The 13,502-nt window shown below is 37.3% G+C and overlaps 1 protein-coding gene across 2 annotated transcripts in view; it reads left to right on the top strand.

The window, feature by feature from the left end:
* TAFA1 (TAFA chemokine like family member 1) overlaps window positions 1–10,354 on the top strand; it is a 510,409-nt gene extending 500,055 nt beyond the window's left edge. For both annotated transcript variants that reach the window (XM_070776336.1, XM_019984204.2), the window contains exons 4-5: window positions 3,452–3,576; window positions 9,233–10,354. In XM_070776336.1, coding sequence (XP_070632437.1) covers window positions 3,452–3,576; window positions 9,233–9,250 — 143 coding nt within the window. In that variant the 3' untranslated portion in view covers window positions 9,251–10,354. The remainder of the gene's footprint in view (window positions 1–3,451; window positions 3,577–9,232) is intronic.
* Window positions 10,355–13,502: the final 3,148 nt, after the last annotated feature.

Genomic DNA, 13,502 nt, shown 5'->3' with positions numbered 1-13,502 from the left:
TATACTTATCTCTGTAATAAAAATTATTAAAAACAACTAACTAGCGTTAATATTAGCTCATTTTATTAAATCCAATTGTTCATTCCTTGTCCAATATTCAGAAGGTTTTCAGTAGCTTCCAAATTGGGAGAAGAGAAGGCAATTTTTAAATCCTTTCTTTGTGAATTTTTTAAAAGATATTTCAGGAAATGTGAGTTCAGAAAAAAAGGTGGGGGGACGAGAAACTATATTTTGACCTAGGCCATAAAATAATAGGTATTAAAATGACTGTGTAATGCACAAAGCAGAAACAACACAGGTCTAATAGCATCTTAAGAAAAGCGATCCTGGAAAAATGAACTAGATTGTAAAAAGCCGGAGGGAATACCAAGTCATCAAACTCCATGTAGAAGAAGCAACTGTAATACGAATTTTTCAAGACCATCGGCAGATCTGGGACATTTTTATTCTTAAAAAAGCTTTTTCTCTTTCCCTCCATGCTGGTGGGTCTTTATAAACTTGAATTAAAAGTGATACTCAGGATTTGAGGTGCATTCCTTTTCCTACAGCCTACGTGTTCATTCGGGAGATATTAATGCTTGAGAGAAAGGGGAGAAGCTGCTTTGTTAGCTTGCAACAAAGTAGGTCAGCTGTGAGAGGGCAAAGAGCAGTCTGAAGAAGACAGAATGGGGTCCTTCAGAAAGAGGCAAAGATACTAACGGCTGACCTTACCAGCAGTTGTTCATTATCTGTGAGCCTCTGTGAATGGAGGGGGACAAATGCTAAATCTAAGACCTTTGGGAAAGGCAGTTTCCCCTCCAAGCAAAGATCATAGGGTCTCTGTTCTTGATGGTTGAGATGCGGGGCACAATACTGAAATATTAGGTGGGCTTTAAGGGGACAAGCGTGGCAAGTGTCATTGGCTTGTGTGTGACCGAACTCTAGCCAGAAGGGAGCCTCAACCTGGAAGCTCTCAAGAAGCACTGCCAAACACTGACTTGTATCTTACGTTCCTGAAAGCTTTGCCATGTGGTTTTATTCCCCTTAACACTACATATGCTTTTCTTGCTTCCAAAATATATGCTTCTCTATTTAGTATTGTCAACCTATTTGTTCATACAAATAAGGCCTCTTAATTCATAACAAGATTCTTCTTCTACTCCATATCCTGATGCTGAATCCTACTATTAAAAAGAAAATTATTCAAAGTGTTCATAGTCATTTTGGACACTCTAGAATAGTGATCCCCACCATTTTGGTACCTGGGACTGATTTAGTGGAAGACAGTTTTTCCACAGACTGGGTGTGGGGGGATCTCTCAGGATGATTCAAGAGCATTACATTTGCTGTGCCCTTTGTGTTAGTCGCTCAGTCGTGTCTGACTCTTTGCCACCCTATGGACTGTAGCCCGCCAGGCTCCTCTGTCCATGGAATTCTCTGGGTAAGAATATTGGAGTGGGTTGCCATTCCCTTCTCCAGGGGATATTCCCAACCAAGGGATTGAACCTGATTCTCCTGCATTGCAGACAGGTACTTTACCATCTGAGCCACCTGGGAAGCCCTTTGTGAACTTTATTTCCAATGTAACGCCACTGCTTATCTGAAGGTGAAGCAGGTCCATGGTCCAGAGGCTGGAGACTCTTGCTGTAGAGGATTTGTGTTTCCTGTTTTTAGTCCAAGTTTTTCAAAAATATCACATTGTTTTGCATATGGATAGAACAAGACGCAAGATTTTACTTCCTCTGCTTGCTCTATCCAATAGAGTTGTGTTTTCTGTGATTTGGTCTAGTCTACATGTAAAGTGAAGTTGCTCAGTCGTGTCTGACTCTTTGCAACCCCATGGACTGTAGCATACCAGGCTCCTCTGTCCATGGGATTTTCTAGGCAATAGTACTAGAGTGGATTGCCATTTCCTTTTCCAGGGGATCTTCCCAACCCAGGGATTGAACCCGGGTCTCCTGCATTGTAGACAGACACTTTACTATCTGAGCCACCAGGGAAGTCCGTCTACATGTAAGGTGTATATCAAATGTAGGCAAAGTTACCCTTGGAAAAAAAAATCTTTAAATTGACCATAAAATAGAGAAGATATGATTTTGCATATATAATCCTGCAGAATAATTGTTTTTCAAAGGGAAGTTTGAGGAAGACTGAATTCTAAAGGAGAGGAAGTGTGAAATAAGAAAAGTGTGGAAGAGGGAAACTTAAATGCAGATAAATGTCTGGATGTTTAAACCATTCTGCTTCTGAGGTAGCAGTCTGATCTCTCTCATATACGCTGGATGGATAGAGAATTTTAATATGCTCCTGCTTCCCTATACCATGAACTCCATTTCATTTTAACATTAATGCCCTGTGATATCAAGAGATGTCCTGTGGGTGCTTTGTTGTTTTGAGACAAAACATCATGGTAGAGACAACGTGGGAATGTGAGGGATTGAAAAGTGACTCTATTTTTTTTTTTTTTTTTTATAAAGACCTAGAGTTCCAGTTCAGTGTAAAGACAGCCATTTGGAAAGTATCACAAAAGAAACACTCACAGATATGTTAAGGATTTTTCATGAAAAAGCCAGGTGAATTTGATAAAAAATAAAAATAAAAAAGCCAATGCCCTGAGGATCCTCAGAAACAACCAATGCTTATGCAGAAATCATTTTCACTCAAGATATTAAAGCTCTGGGGCTGCTTAATTGGTACTGAGTGAATCCAGTCTTTAGTTTTATAAAATCTCATTATCCAAAAAAGTGTGCTATAAATCCAGCCACTAAATTCGTCACCAGCTTCCTAATGTGGTCATCCTTGGTGTCACCCTAAAAAGTAGAGCTGTTTTATCAGAGGCTCAGGTTTTAAATTTCCACTCATATCCCCTCAAACACATTGAAAGCAAACACAGTGAAAGCTCACATCGAATATACTTTTGACTGTAAACAAATAGTTTCCTTTATTATCACTGTTGGTTTTAATTTCTCAGGCTTTCTTTTGTACTTTCCATCAATTTTTTTTTTCTTTTTTCAGTAGGCCTTTGAAATTCTCAAAGACCCTAGGCTGGGAGATAAACCCTAATGCTGGGGGTGAATAAACTGGCCTTTCTGAAAAAGAACAGCTCAGTCAGTCATTCTAAAGAACATTTAGTCCTTTTGTCCCTCACACTGAAAAGAAAGTACCAAATCCTTGATCTACAAAACTAACACAGAAGTTTCTCTAAAAAGTGAGGTCGCCATTCTTCGTATTTTCATCATACAAGGAGATTCTGGACAAAATGTAGCTTGATGAAACCAGACAGCATCATTATATTTGCATTTTAAGATGTTTTAAGTTAAAATCTTACTCTTCTTAATAGTGTTCTTACCCAATCATGAAAGGTTCAAAAGGACCTAATGCATCTCATAGAACATTAACATCTATAGAAGGACACAGTCTCACGCCCAGATTGGATGAATTGCAAACAAACTTGTTTCCTGTCTTTGCACAGCCTCCATTGTGATCGGGAAATGGTGGTGTGAGATGGAGCCTTGTCTAGAAGGAGAAGAGTGTAAGACACTCCCTGATAATTCTGGATGGATGTGTGCTACAGGCAATAAAATCAAGACCACAAGAGTAAGTTGTTTTCTTTTTTTGGAAATGTCTCATGCATGTTACAGACTGTACCGTTTGCCTTTGTGTTGTATAAAGAACACCCAGAGAAGCTTCGAACAAGAGAGAAAGAAGCCTTTTCCCCAGCAGAAACTATTTTTGACGGTTCAGATCAGTGTCCATCCATCAAAGAGAAGTTAGAGATTGAACTTGACTTCTCCATCCTGAGCAGTTTAGTGTTTCTGTTATGGACTCATAAACAAAGCTAGGCTGCCATCGCCAAAGGGAAGAGGGGCAGTGAGGCGGGTATTTGGATAATGCATTGGACATCTTTGGTGCTCAGAATAGATAATAAAATAAGGATCTTGCCTAATTTATCCAGATGGTTTTCTAAAAAGTTCTGCATTTAAGTACTGCCATTTTCTAAAGGTTGTTTAAAGGAATTTTTGATGCTCTTTTAGGGAAATGAAAGGTTTCTCTGATGTGAATAATTGTTCTTTGCTTTGTGTGGTTGAAGCAGGAATTGGCTTCAAAATATGTAATGATGTGTATCAGGCTACCCAGCCCATCAGAACTGGTGTCATGAGGCTGGAACAGGTTAGAGAGGCCAGTCTAGGCCAGTTGTTGACTCTGTAGTTACTGGTTGATAAGAAAGTTTGAAAGTTCTAATGGGGGTACCGAGGGGGGTTCTTTAGGGTATGCAAGACGGTAACTATTCACTATACAAAAGTCTATTAGTACAAAAGTCTATTAGTATTTTAAGTCAGTATGGTAATATGTACATGAACCATGAGAATATCAGCCCTGCTATCTATGTATATGTTGCAAGTATTGGGTAGTTTTTAAAGCAAGCTCCACTAGTTAAAATTCCAATGTGTTGAACTTGTAAGTTTCCAAAAGAATGATCTGAATTTCAAAGGGCATATCTGATTCCAGCCCCTAAATCATGAGTCTTAACCTGGTCTTTCTTCTCAGAATTTTCCTTTCAAAAAATAAAATTGGTTCTTGGATTTCTATGATGCAGAAAACATAACACTTTATGAAACTTTTTATAAGTGAAGACTCTGTTTTTCTAGTTTAGTTGCCTATACTGACCACATTAGCCAGTAAATGGCTCTACGTCCCTGGCTTGCAGCCAGAAGGCTTGTCGAAACCATCCTATCTTGTTAACCTACAAATTGAAGGTGCCAAGAAGTCAATCTGGAATATTGTATTTCATTCCAATGAAACATCTACAGAAGAGAGTGTTTAAAACTGAACCTAGTTTGTGCTACTTACTCCAGAAGTCATCTTAATTAGCTGGTCTGGAGTATGGATTTTTGGTTTCCCTTTGGTTACATTTTTCATGAAGATGATTTTACCAGATAATTTGAAGATACCCTTGCAAGTTAGTTTTAAGCTACTCTGGATTTTAGCCAGTATGGTTGGAAATCAGTAGCCGTTGTTTTGAACATGTTGTTGACATACTCTCTGCCAAATCTCCATTCCCTATTCCAGTGATAACCAATCACCCTATATTGATGGTAATCCTTGTTCTCATAGTACCTTCAGACTTAAAACTCCTTAAAGAACAATAACACAAGTCAAAATATTTCAGAATTTAGATATGTAAAATTCCAAGAGTACCAATGAGAAGACTCTTTGGCTGACAGAAAATAAAACAAAAGAGAGAAATCGTTAGTGCTGCTTATTTGTGACCCATGTCATTTTCTTTTATTTGGCTTTCATGGAGTATATTTTAAAACCATCATGCTTGCAGTAATACATCCTAGACATTCTTCTGAATCACCAAAGTATGGTGTGGAATCTGATAATGGTAATAGAGTCAAGTACGCACTGTGTTCGCTATGCCACCGGGTGGGTTGAACGCAATCCAAATAGTTGAACAGTATAAGAGAAATAAATCACCCTTACAGGCAGTTTAAAAGCAGAAGATGCACCTGTTTCTGGTGTGTGTATCTATTTCAGGCAAGGAAATAAGAGAGTCCTCTATAGCCATGTGTGTGGCACGTCAGCCAACTAAGAATTCTCAAGTCTCTCTTTAGAGAAGGAAAAAGAAGGCAATAGAAAAAGCTGAATGTTTCAGACCTTACGAAAACCCAAACACTGCAATTGACATATTTTCTTCCCCCTTCTTTACAAAGAAATTCATGATGAAATAAACACTTTTAAACACAAAAGCCACAAGTTAAGTCCAAATGATATACACAGGCACTCCATCCCATATAAATGGATAACACAAGTCCTTAGATCATATGCTCTAAAAAATAGGTTTTATATGAATTTTTCTAGTATGCCTTGTGTGTTTTTCCCCATCAGAGTATAAATATGCCTACACACTTCAAATGTTGACTCTAGCAACTTAACTTTTAAAAGTTTAAGTCACAGATGTATTTTAATTAGGAATCATATGTTTTCATTGTTCTTTAAGAAGTAATCTTTAGGGTAAAAAAGACATTATTAAAGTGAAAAGAAGAATAAAAAAATCACCTCTTTTTGTTTTATGGGTAAGATTTGTTCAAAGAGTTCTTTAAGAAAAAAACAAAAGCAGAAAACTGAAGAAACATACTCAGATTGCTAATGGCAACTGTGAATTTCCTGCAAACTTATTTTTTAAAAGGAGCTTCAGTGTAAAGAAATTTGCAGGAAAGATTCCTGGGACTTCAGTCTTTCTCACTACACTTTTTTTTTCCATATAAACTCCCTATTATGTGAGTTACTTCCCAACTAATCATACTAAGCCAAAATTCTCAGCATTTTTTGAAATGTCGATAAACAAAAGATGGTTTAAAGTGTGCTCTAATTTAAATTTTTAGGATGCTCATTTTTCAAGGAAGGTGGAGAGTAGAAATTCAGTGTTTCATTTAACCCACCAGACACCACAGAATATAGACTAGCCAGGGTAACAGGCCACAGTCTGAAGGAAAATCTTGGGGAAATTGGATCTGGGTGACAATAAAACTCAGAAGGAAGGAGAGAAGGTAAGTGGAATCAAGCAGAAGCTTTCCTTTCAGGAGACTTGGCAGAATAAATCATAGGGAAAGAGGAAACTTCCTGAATGCCACACCATGGAGAGAAAGTAATCACACTTGAGAGGTGCTCCAAAAACATGGCATGGGCACAGTAAAATAGATGCCTTCTGAGAAGAAGCTTGGTGCATCTGGGTGAAGTTTCTTGGCTAAACTTTAACACTGTTCCTGCTTGATCATAGCTTCAGTTGTTTTATCAAATTGCTTTGTTAGGAATTTGGAGCTAGACTAAACTACCTAAATATTGACTAGAGATTTTCTTTCTATGATTTTAGATATCCATTAGTTTATCCCTTTTCTTTAAACTGATATATGAAAAACGTAATTTGGCTAAATTTTACCCCTGTTCCTACTTGATCATGGCTTCAATTTTTATTATTACATTGCTTTGTAGGTAGTTTGTAGCAAGACTAACCTGCCCAAATATTGACTAGGGATTTTTTTCCTATGGTTGTGGCTACCCATTGGTTTATCTCTTTTCTTTAAACTGATGGAGGAAAAGCATAAGTGTGAAAGGTGAAGAGGCTATCATCCATATTTTCAGGAATGAATCTACTCCCTTGTGCATTCAGGAAGAATGACTTAATTCAAAAAGCTAGACTTCCCCTTTTGAGGAAATAAGTTGTCTGACAATGCTGTAATAATTTATGTGTAGAAAGTGAACAATGATTGTTTGGGGACAGGAGGAGGAAGGGAATAAAATGAGGACAAATCCAAAATCACTTGGGAAGGAAAATTAGTAGATTAAAATACCAGAACGTAATCTGGTTTTATATCTGGGGAAATATCAAGCAGTTTTTTGGATTTCCTTCATCCAAGTATGTTAATGTCTTTCACATTAGTGAGGAGATCAACAGTTAGTGTACACTGTAAAGTCTCATTCCCTAAGAGTAAATTACAGACCTCAGATTGCAACCTAACCCCTCAGATTACACACCTAACCACAATAGCCATCTTTTCAGATGTGGTATGCCCTGTGACTCACCCAGTGCAATTCACCAGAGTCATTTGTCCACAGCCTCCTGGCCTTATCCTCCTAATGGCTTTGCATATCTCCACCCATTCTAATCACCCCAATGTTTTTTTTTTTAATATTACTGAGGAGTAAAATACCAGCTTTGACATATTCCAGCTTCTTCACTCAAAATTCCACCAGGCGTGAAAGATTCTGAGAGTCTTGACAGTCTTGATCTCTAGTCCATTCGTTTTGCAAGAAATGTCTGAGAGAGAGAGAGAAATGATGGGGAAAGAGGGGAGGCTGGAGTGGGAGTGGTATTCAGAGATCGCAGGAAGGAAGAGTAAGCTATCTTCTTAAAGAATAAAATATGCTATCAAAATTGCCACAAATGATCCAAGTGTGCTCGTTCATTTCTTTAACTAATAAATAGTATTAAACCTCTATTATCTAAAGTTAAAGTCTTGGGAATGTGATAATGGTCATGACATGGCCCCTGGTCTTCCATGAAGAAGAGAGCCGAAAGTCGGGTGGGATGGGGAGAGAGGGAGGGTCATTACAGATTTTTTTTTAAAAGGCAATTCCAGATCAGTTTCAGAAACATCTCTTTCTCCTTCCTTTTGGTGGAAAAGAAGACAGTGAAAACAAATGTCATAAACACCACTGGACTATAAGAAACCAAAGTTTTAAAGTATCTGTTATTTGTATGGAAAGAGTAAAAAAATAAATGTGTGAAGTTTTCTTATACATTCTGCCCCTGACCCAACCAACTTTTGAATGCAAGCATGTATTATCATTCCTACCTAACCCTGAAAGCTTTAAATGGACTTCACTCCTGGACTCAGAATACTCAGTTTCTAAAGCTATAAAGAATTAAGAGATGATGAAGAAAACTGTTTTAAGTCCTAGAACTCTAAAATAGAACCTTCAACTTTATTAGAACCATCATCATGCTCTAAACCGGTGATTCTTCATGCATGCATCCTTCGGAATATGAGTCTTTGGGACCATTATTTGAATGGATTGAATGACATCAGTGGTTATAGAAGTATACCATTGATTGCCCTTGAAAACAATATCATTGTTTGAGTGGAACAGTTTCTCACCTTGCAAAGGTCTCTTAAATTCCTCAACAAATGTGATCCAACCTTGACAATGACTTCACCTTATGCCACCCCTCTGCATCTTAACGAGTGACCAACATGACGAGGCTAATGAATTTCCTTCTCATGAAATTCTCATCAGACAGACATAGGAATAACTACATAATTTACAGAAAGAGTTCAGTGCAAAATGAAAACACAAAACCCCTTTTTAAAAATTACTAAGAATTTCAAGATGGCAGTTGTAGGTCATTAAACCAAGTGTGAAATCCTTTTCGGCACGGGGCTCCCCACAGTTACGTAGGTTGCATGCCTATGACCGCAGTCTTGCTTAACCATTGCTCCAAGAGTCTGTGTCCTCACTTGTGGCAAAAAGTAATGAATTGATTAAATATGATGGCCTGTGCATGTGCTTTGATCATCGTTTGAAAACTGCTGCTCTAGACTTGAACATTTTTTATTTCGGTGCACTTGAAAGAAGCAACATCCTAAAAATTCCTGGTGTCCTTAATTTTCCTCCTAATCATCTTTCTTTGTGCCTTCTTTTCCTTCTTTTCTTCCTGAATTTTCTTTCTTTCTCTCTTTGCTTTCAGATTCACCCAAGAACCTAACGGAAGCATCTGTTATAGTAATAAAGGAAAACCAACTCTGCGAAAATACGTTTTAAAAAGTTAAAACATCTTATACATTAGAAGCCAAATGGATTTCTTATTTGCACTTTGACTGATTACCAGATAAGCACAGTGATTTTACTGTGTATCACAGAGTATCCTAGAGTGAGAAGACCCGAAGTTTTGGCGGTACCATGGAAAGTGGGTTAAGGAAAAAAAATGGGTTTTCTCAATGCAAATTTTTTGGGATTACGAAGAACGATCAACTATCTTCTCATTTGGATCTATAGTTACTTTGTACCACTTGAAATACATGTATATACATAATATTTTGAAATATTATATATTCTCTTCAAGAATTGAACTGTACCACAGTTTGAGACGGCTGGTGTACCTCTTTGAGTTTTGGATGTTTTGTTTTGTTTTCTTGTCATTTCTTTTGCTATTGGCAAGGAAAACATGTGCCCTTTGGAGAGGTGGGCATGGCACTGACACTGGAAGGCCAGCTACAGGTGGACTCCTGGAATCTGAGGCATCAAAACAACACTGAGTCAAGAGCTTCCTTCTGTTTCTACCAGATGGCCCGAGGAAGCTCATCATCCTGATTTATTGTTTTCTATCCTGTGCAATATTAGCATGCAAGCTTGGCTTACACAACCATACTTTATATTCAATTGATATAACCGTTCTAACCTCTTCCAGGAAAATATTTTTAGAACTACTAGCTTTTCCACAGATAAGAAAAATGAGGATTCTTGAGGGAGCCACTCCACCATGCTGTTAAGACTCTGGCAGAGTGATGGTCAAATATGGATCCCTGTATTAAGTTCTGTAAATACAGTGTCTTAAGGCTTTGTATAGCTATCTTAAACTGCAGAAATGTCCTCTGATTAAATCCAAAGTCTGACATAATTAATAACATAGTGCTGTAGCATTGAGTCTTATCATGGCACCTCTTTCTACATTTGATTTGATTTTTCCAAGAGTATTCAGAGATCTCTTCTGATGAGATGGAAAGACTGTTAAAGCAGTTAGGTTTCAGAATGATCTGTGTGACCAAATGTTGGACAGCCCTATTAAATTGCTAAATAACTTCTTTCTAAATCACTGTGTCCTCTTCATTTGCCATTTATTTTTCCTCGATCAGCATTAGCCAAATCCAGAGAACATTCATGTAGCGACACATAGTCCACAAGAATTATTTGCACAAGGTCATTGCTGCTATCATAACCAATATTTCCAACTCTAATATTTGAAAACTAGAAATTCATTACTAGAAGTTCAATGTTCTCAGCCAGCAAGATGAAATGTCAAATCCTATTATTGGGCTTCCATAGTGGTCACCTGGATGATACATACAGGGCTCAGCCCCCCAAAGATCAATTTGTGTCCATCTTCTTTTTTTAGAGTTACTTAGCTGACACTTTTAAGAAAGACTATCTACTTAAATTCTTGTTTAAATAGATATTATGTTAGCACTCTGGTAGAGTGTAATATTACTGTACATTCCTGTTACTTATCATATCACACTGCAAGTGTGTTTTTTCCCTCCAAAATCTTTTCTCCAGAATATGTGTTATTAGGGCCTGTTACTAGATCAGCGGCACAGTGAGTCTCTTAGAGTGGATTTTTCAGTTAACCTTTGGGTAAAATCCAGAGGCTTCTTCATCTTTTCTAATATACCTTGAAATCTGATTGAATATATAAATACTCTAGGTGGATTTGTTCTGCATTTTGAATGTCTATAGAAGCATCCAAAAATGGAAATGGAAACCTTATTGCAAAATCTGAGCTTCCTAAACACTTTAACAAATATTTTCTAGGAGGTAGCATAAAATTCATACCAACAATTCAGAATTGCTTGAATTTTGTGGTCCATATCCATGTACCATGTAATACGTTACAAATTGATTTCATCTATAAATTTCAGAGGTGAAAACTGAAGTCATAAATCCCAAGATTTATCTAGAACAGTACATCCCAAAATGTGGAGCAATAGATTTCTGTAATCAAATATATTAGGGAAATTTTTTCCAACAAAATAAAGTAGAAGTATTCGAAGGGATTCTCAGAGCCTTTAATACATCAAAAGATACTGTGTGTCCTCAAGAAAGACTAAAACAGGGGGAGTAAAGTAAAAGGCTTCCAGAATCCAAACATGTTGAGTGGTCCTTGACTAATGGAGCACTCGTTTGCTGACTAATAGAAGCTGCAAGAAATTATTTCTGTGTGCGGATAGGTATACTGTATTGTCACATCCTCAGTTTTTCTAGAGAACCAGAAGTCTGGATTTTTACATACAATCTTCTAACATTCTTAAATAAGATGAACCAAAATGAGACTATTTCCATTAAAAAACTCTGCAAGCCTTATTGGAGAAGGAAATGGCAACCCACTCCAGTATTCTTGCCTGGAGAATCCCAGAGATGGCGGAGCCTGGTGGGCTGCCGTCTATGCGGTCGCACAGAGTCGGACACGACTGAAGCGACTTAGCAGCAGTAGCAGCAGCAGCAGCAAGCCTTATTACTGCTCAAAATATCTGACCATGTGGCCTTTTCTATAAGATTAGTATTTTCTGGAATATCCTTTGAAGAGTGTTTGTCCTGAATAAAAAATCCAATGAGAAGCAAATTTTTTGTTTTCTATGGCCTCACACATGTGGACCGTACTCATGATTCTCAGCATGTGGGGTTCACAGCTTCTTCCGTTCTGTAACTAGAGCCTGTAAGTCAATGAAAGATCCAGTCTAGAGGTCCATGTCTGTTGTTAGTTCATCTGTTGTTCATTTAATGCGGTAAATTCCCTGGGAAAGAGTTGGAAGAAAAGAGAAGGGGGGGAGGGGGAAAGAAAAGACCACATCAGAATCAAGCAATCATCCAAGAAAACAGTGAAAATATTTGTAAATGTCATCAAATTCAGTTTCCATTTATCCAAGTCCCTTACCAAAATGTGTGAACCATCAACTTGTGTTTAAATTTAACTTGCAGCAGTTTGGGGAATTTTCAGTAACTACCATCTGCCTATTGAATCTGAATGTATATGGTTTTAAAAAGTATATCACGTATTTCTGGTTAATAAAGAGCTCAGTGTGGTGTGACTAATACTGATATTGAGCTTTTGAATCAAGAATGATGAATAATATTACAACATAATTAGAGCAAATGCCAAGGGTTTCTTCCAAATCCTTTCTCATGGTAAAAGGGAAATATGACTCAGTTCATAAGACAAAGATTTTCAAGGAAGGTAAAGCTTATTTGCTGACTTTTTTGTGTGTGTAATTGCATTTACCATAAATGGACTTGGCAAGCACACTGAGATGTTTAACTACTTCTTTTCCCATTATAGAACAATGAAGAATGTTTTCACCAACACACAGTTCATATCTTTTTCTGATCAAATCCAATGTAAGTTTCACCAAGCAATATAGTGATTTTATAGTGCAGTATATTGTGCCACCTCGCATTGTCACTGCTAAAATAAGTTATGAAGGGTATAAAAACTGTTTATATGAGACAATTCACACATTCCTCACCTGCATGGGATATGCACTCCTCCTTAGAAGGTCAAATATCGTGTCATGAATGAGTTTCTGTTTTAATTAAGCTTGACAGTCCCATTTCAAAATCTATTTGGTTTTGCTTGACAAAGTGTATCATGTCTCTTTTCACTATCTATCTGCCTTCCAAATAAAAGATTTAGTGTCTAGCAAATTCTAGGGCTCAAGTCACTTCCACCTAGTTTATAAACATAAGAAAGCAACGTAAAAGGCTTTCTATGGAATGTAGAGAATCGGAGCTCATGCAGCAGTGATAGAATATGGTTTTGTAGTGCCCGTGGACATTATACAAAAGTGATAAAATCATATTCACACTTCAAAGTAAATTTAAGAAGAAGCTACTAATTGCACCAACACACACAAATCTCCTGCTAATAAAGATTTTAAGATTTTAGGTTGGATAGTTCAGGATATTTTTTCCTTATAAAAGATCTCAGGAGCCTCACAGTAGAAGTTACATTATGCTGACATCTTTGGTCAACAGTGGCTCTCATTTATTTATTTCCTTAGGTAGTTTGTTTCATTTTCAAAAAGAAAATGTTCAGCTCTCATATATTGATTTTGGTAGCTAGCTACATTATTTAAAAAAATAATAATAACCAATTACCAAACATGAAAGCCAGGACCCCAAACACAACTGACTATATTTAAAGCCCAGCTCTACTTCCCACCTCCTTAGAGAGACTCTAACCCTGG

Source organism: Bos indicus, chromosome 22, assembly GCF_029378745.1.
Source record: "Bos indicus isolate NIAB-ARS_2022 breed Sahiwal x Tharparkar chromosome 22, NIAB-ARS_B.indTharparkar_mat_pri_1.0, whole genome shotgun sequence".
Lineage (NCBI taxonomy): Eukaryota > Metazoa > Chordata > Mammalia > Artiodactyla > Bovidae > Bos > Bos indicus.
The sequence above is the reverse complement of the archived record's forward strand: the minus strand, read 5'-3'. Positions and strand labels throughout refer to the sequence as shown.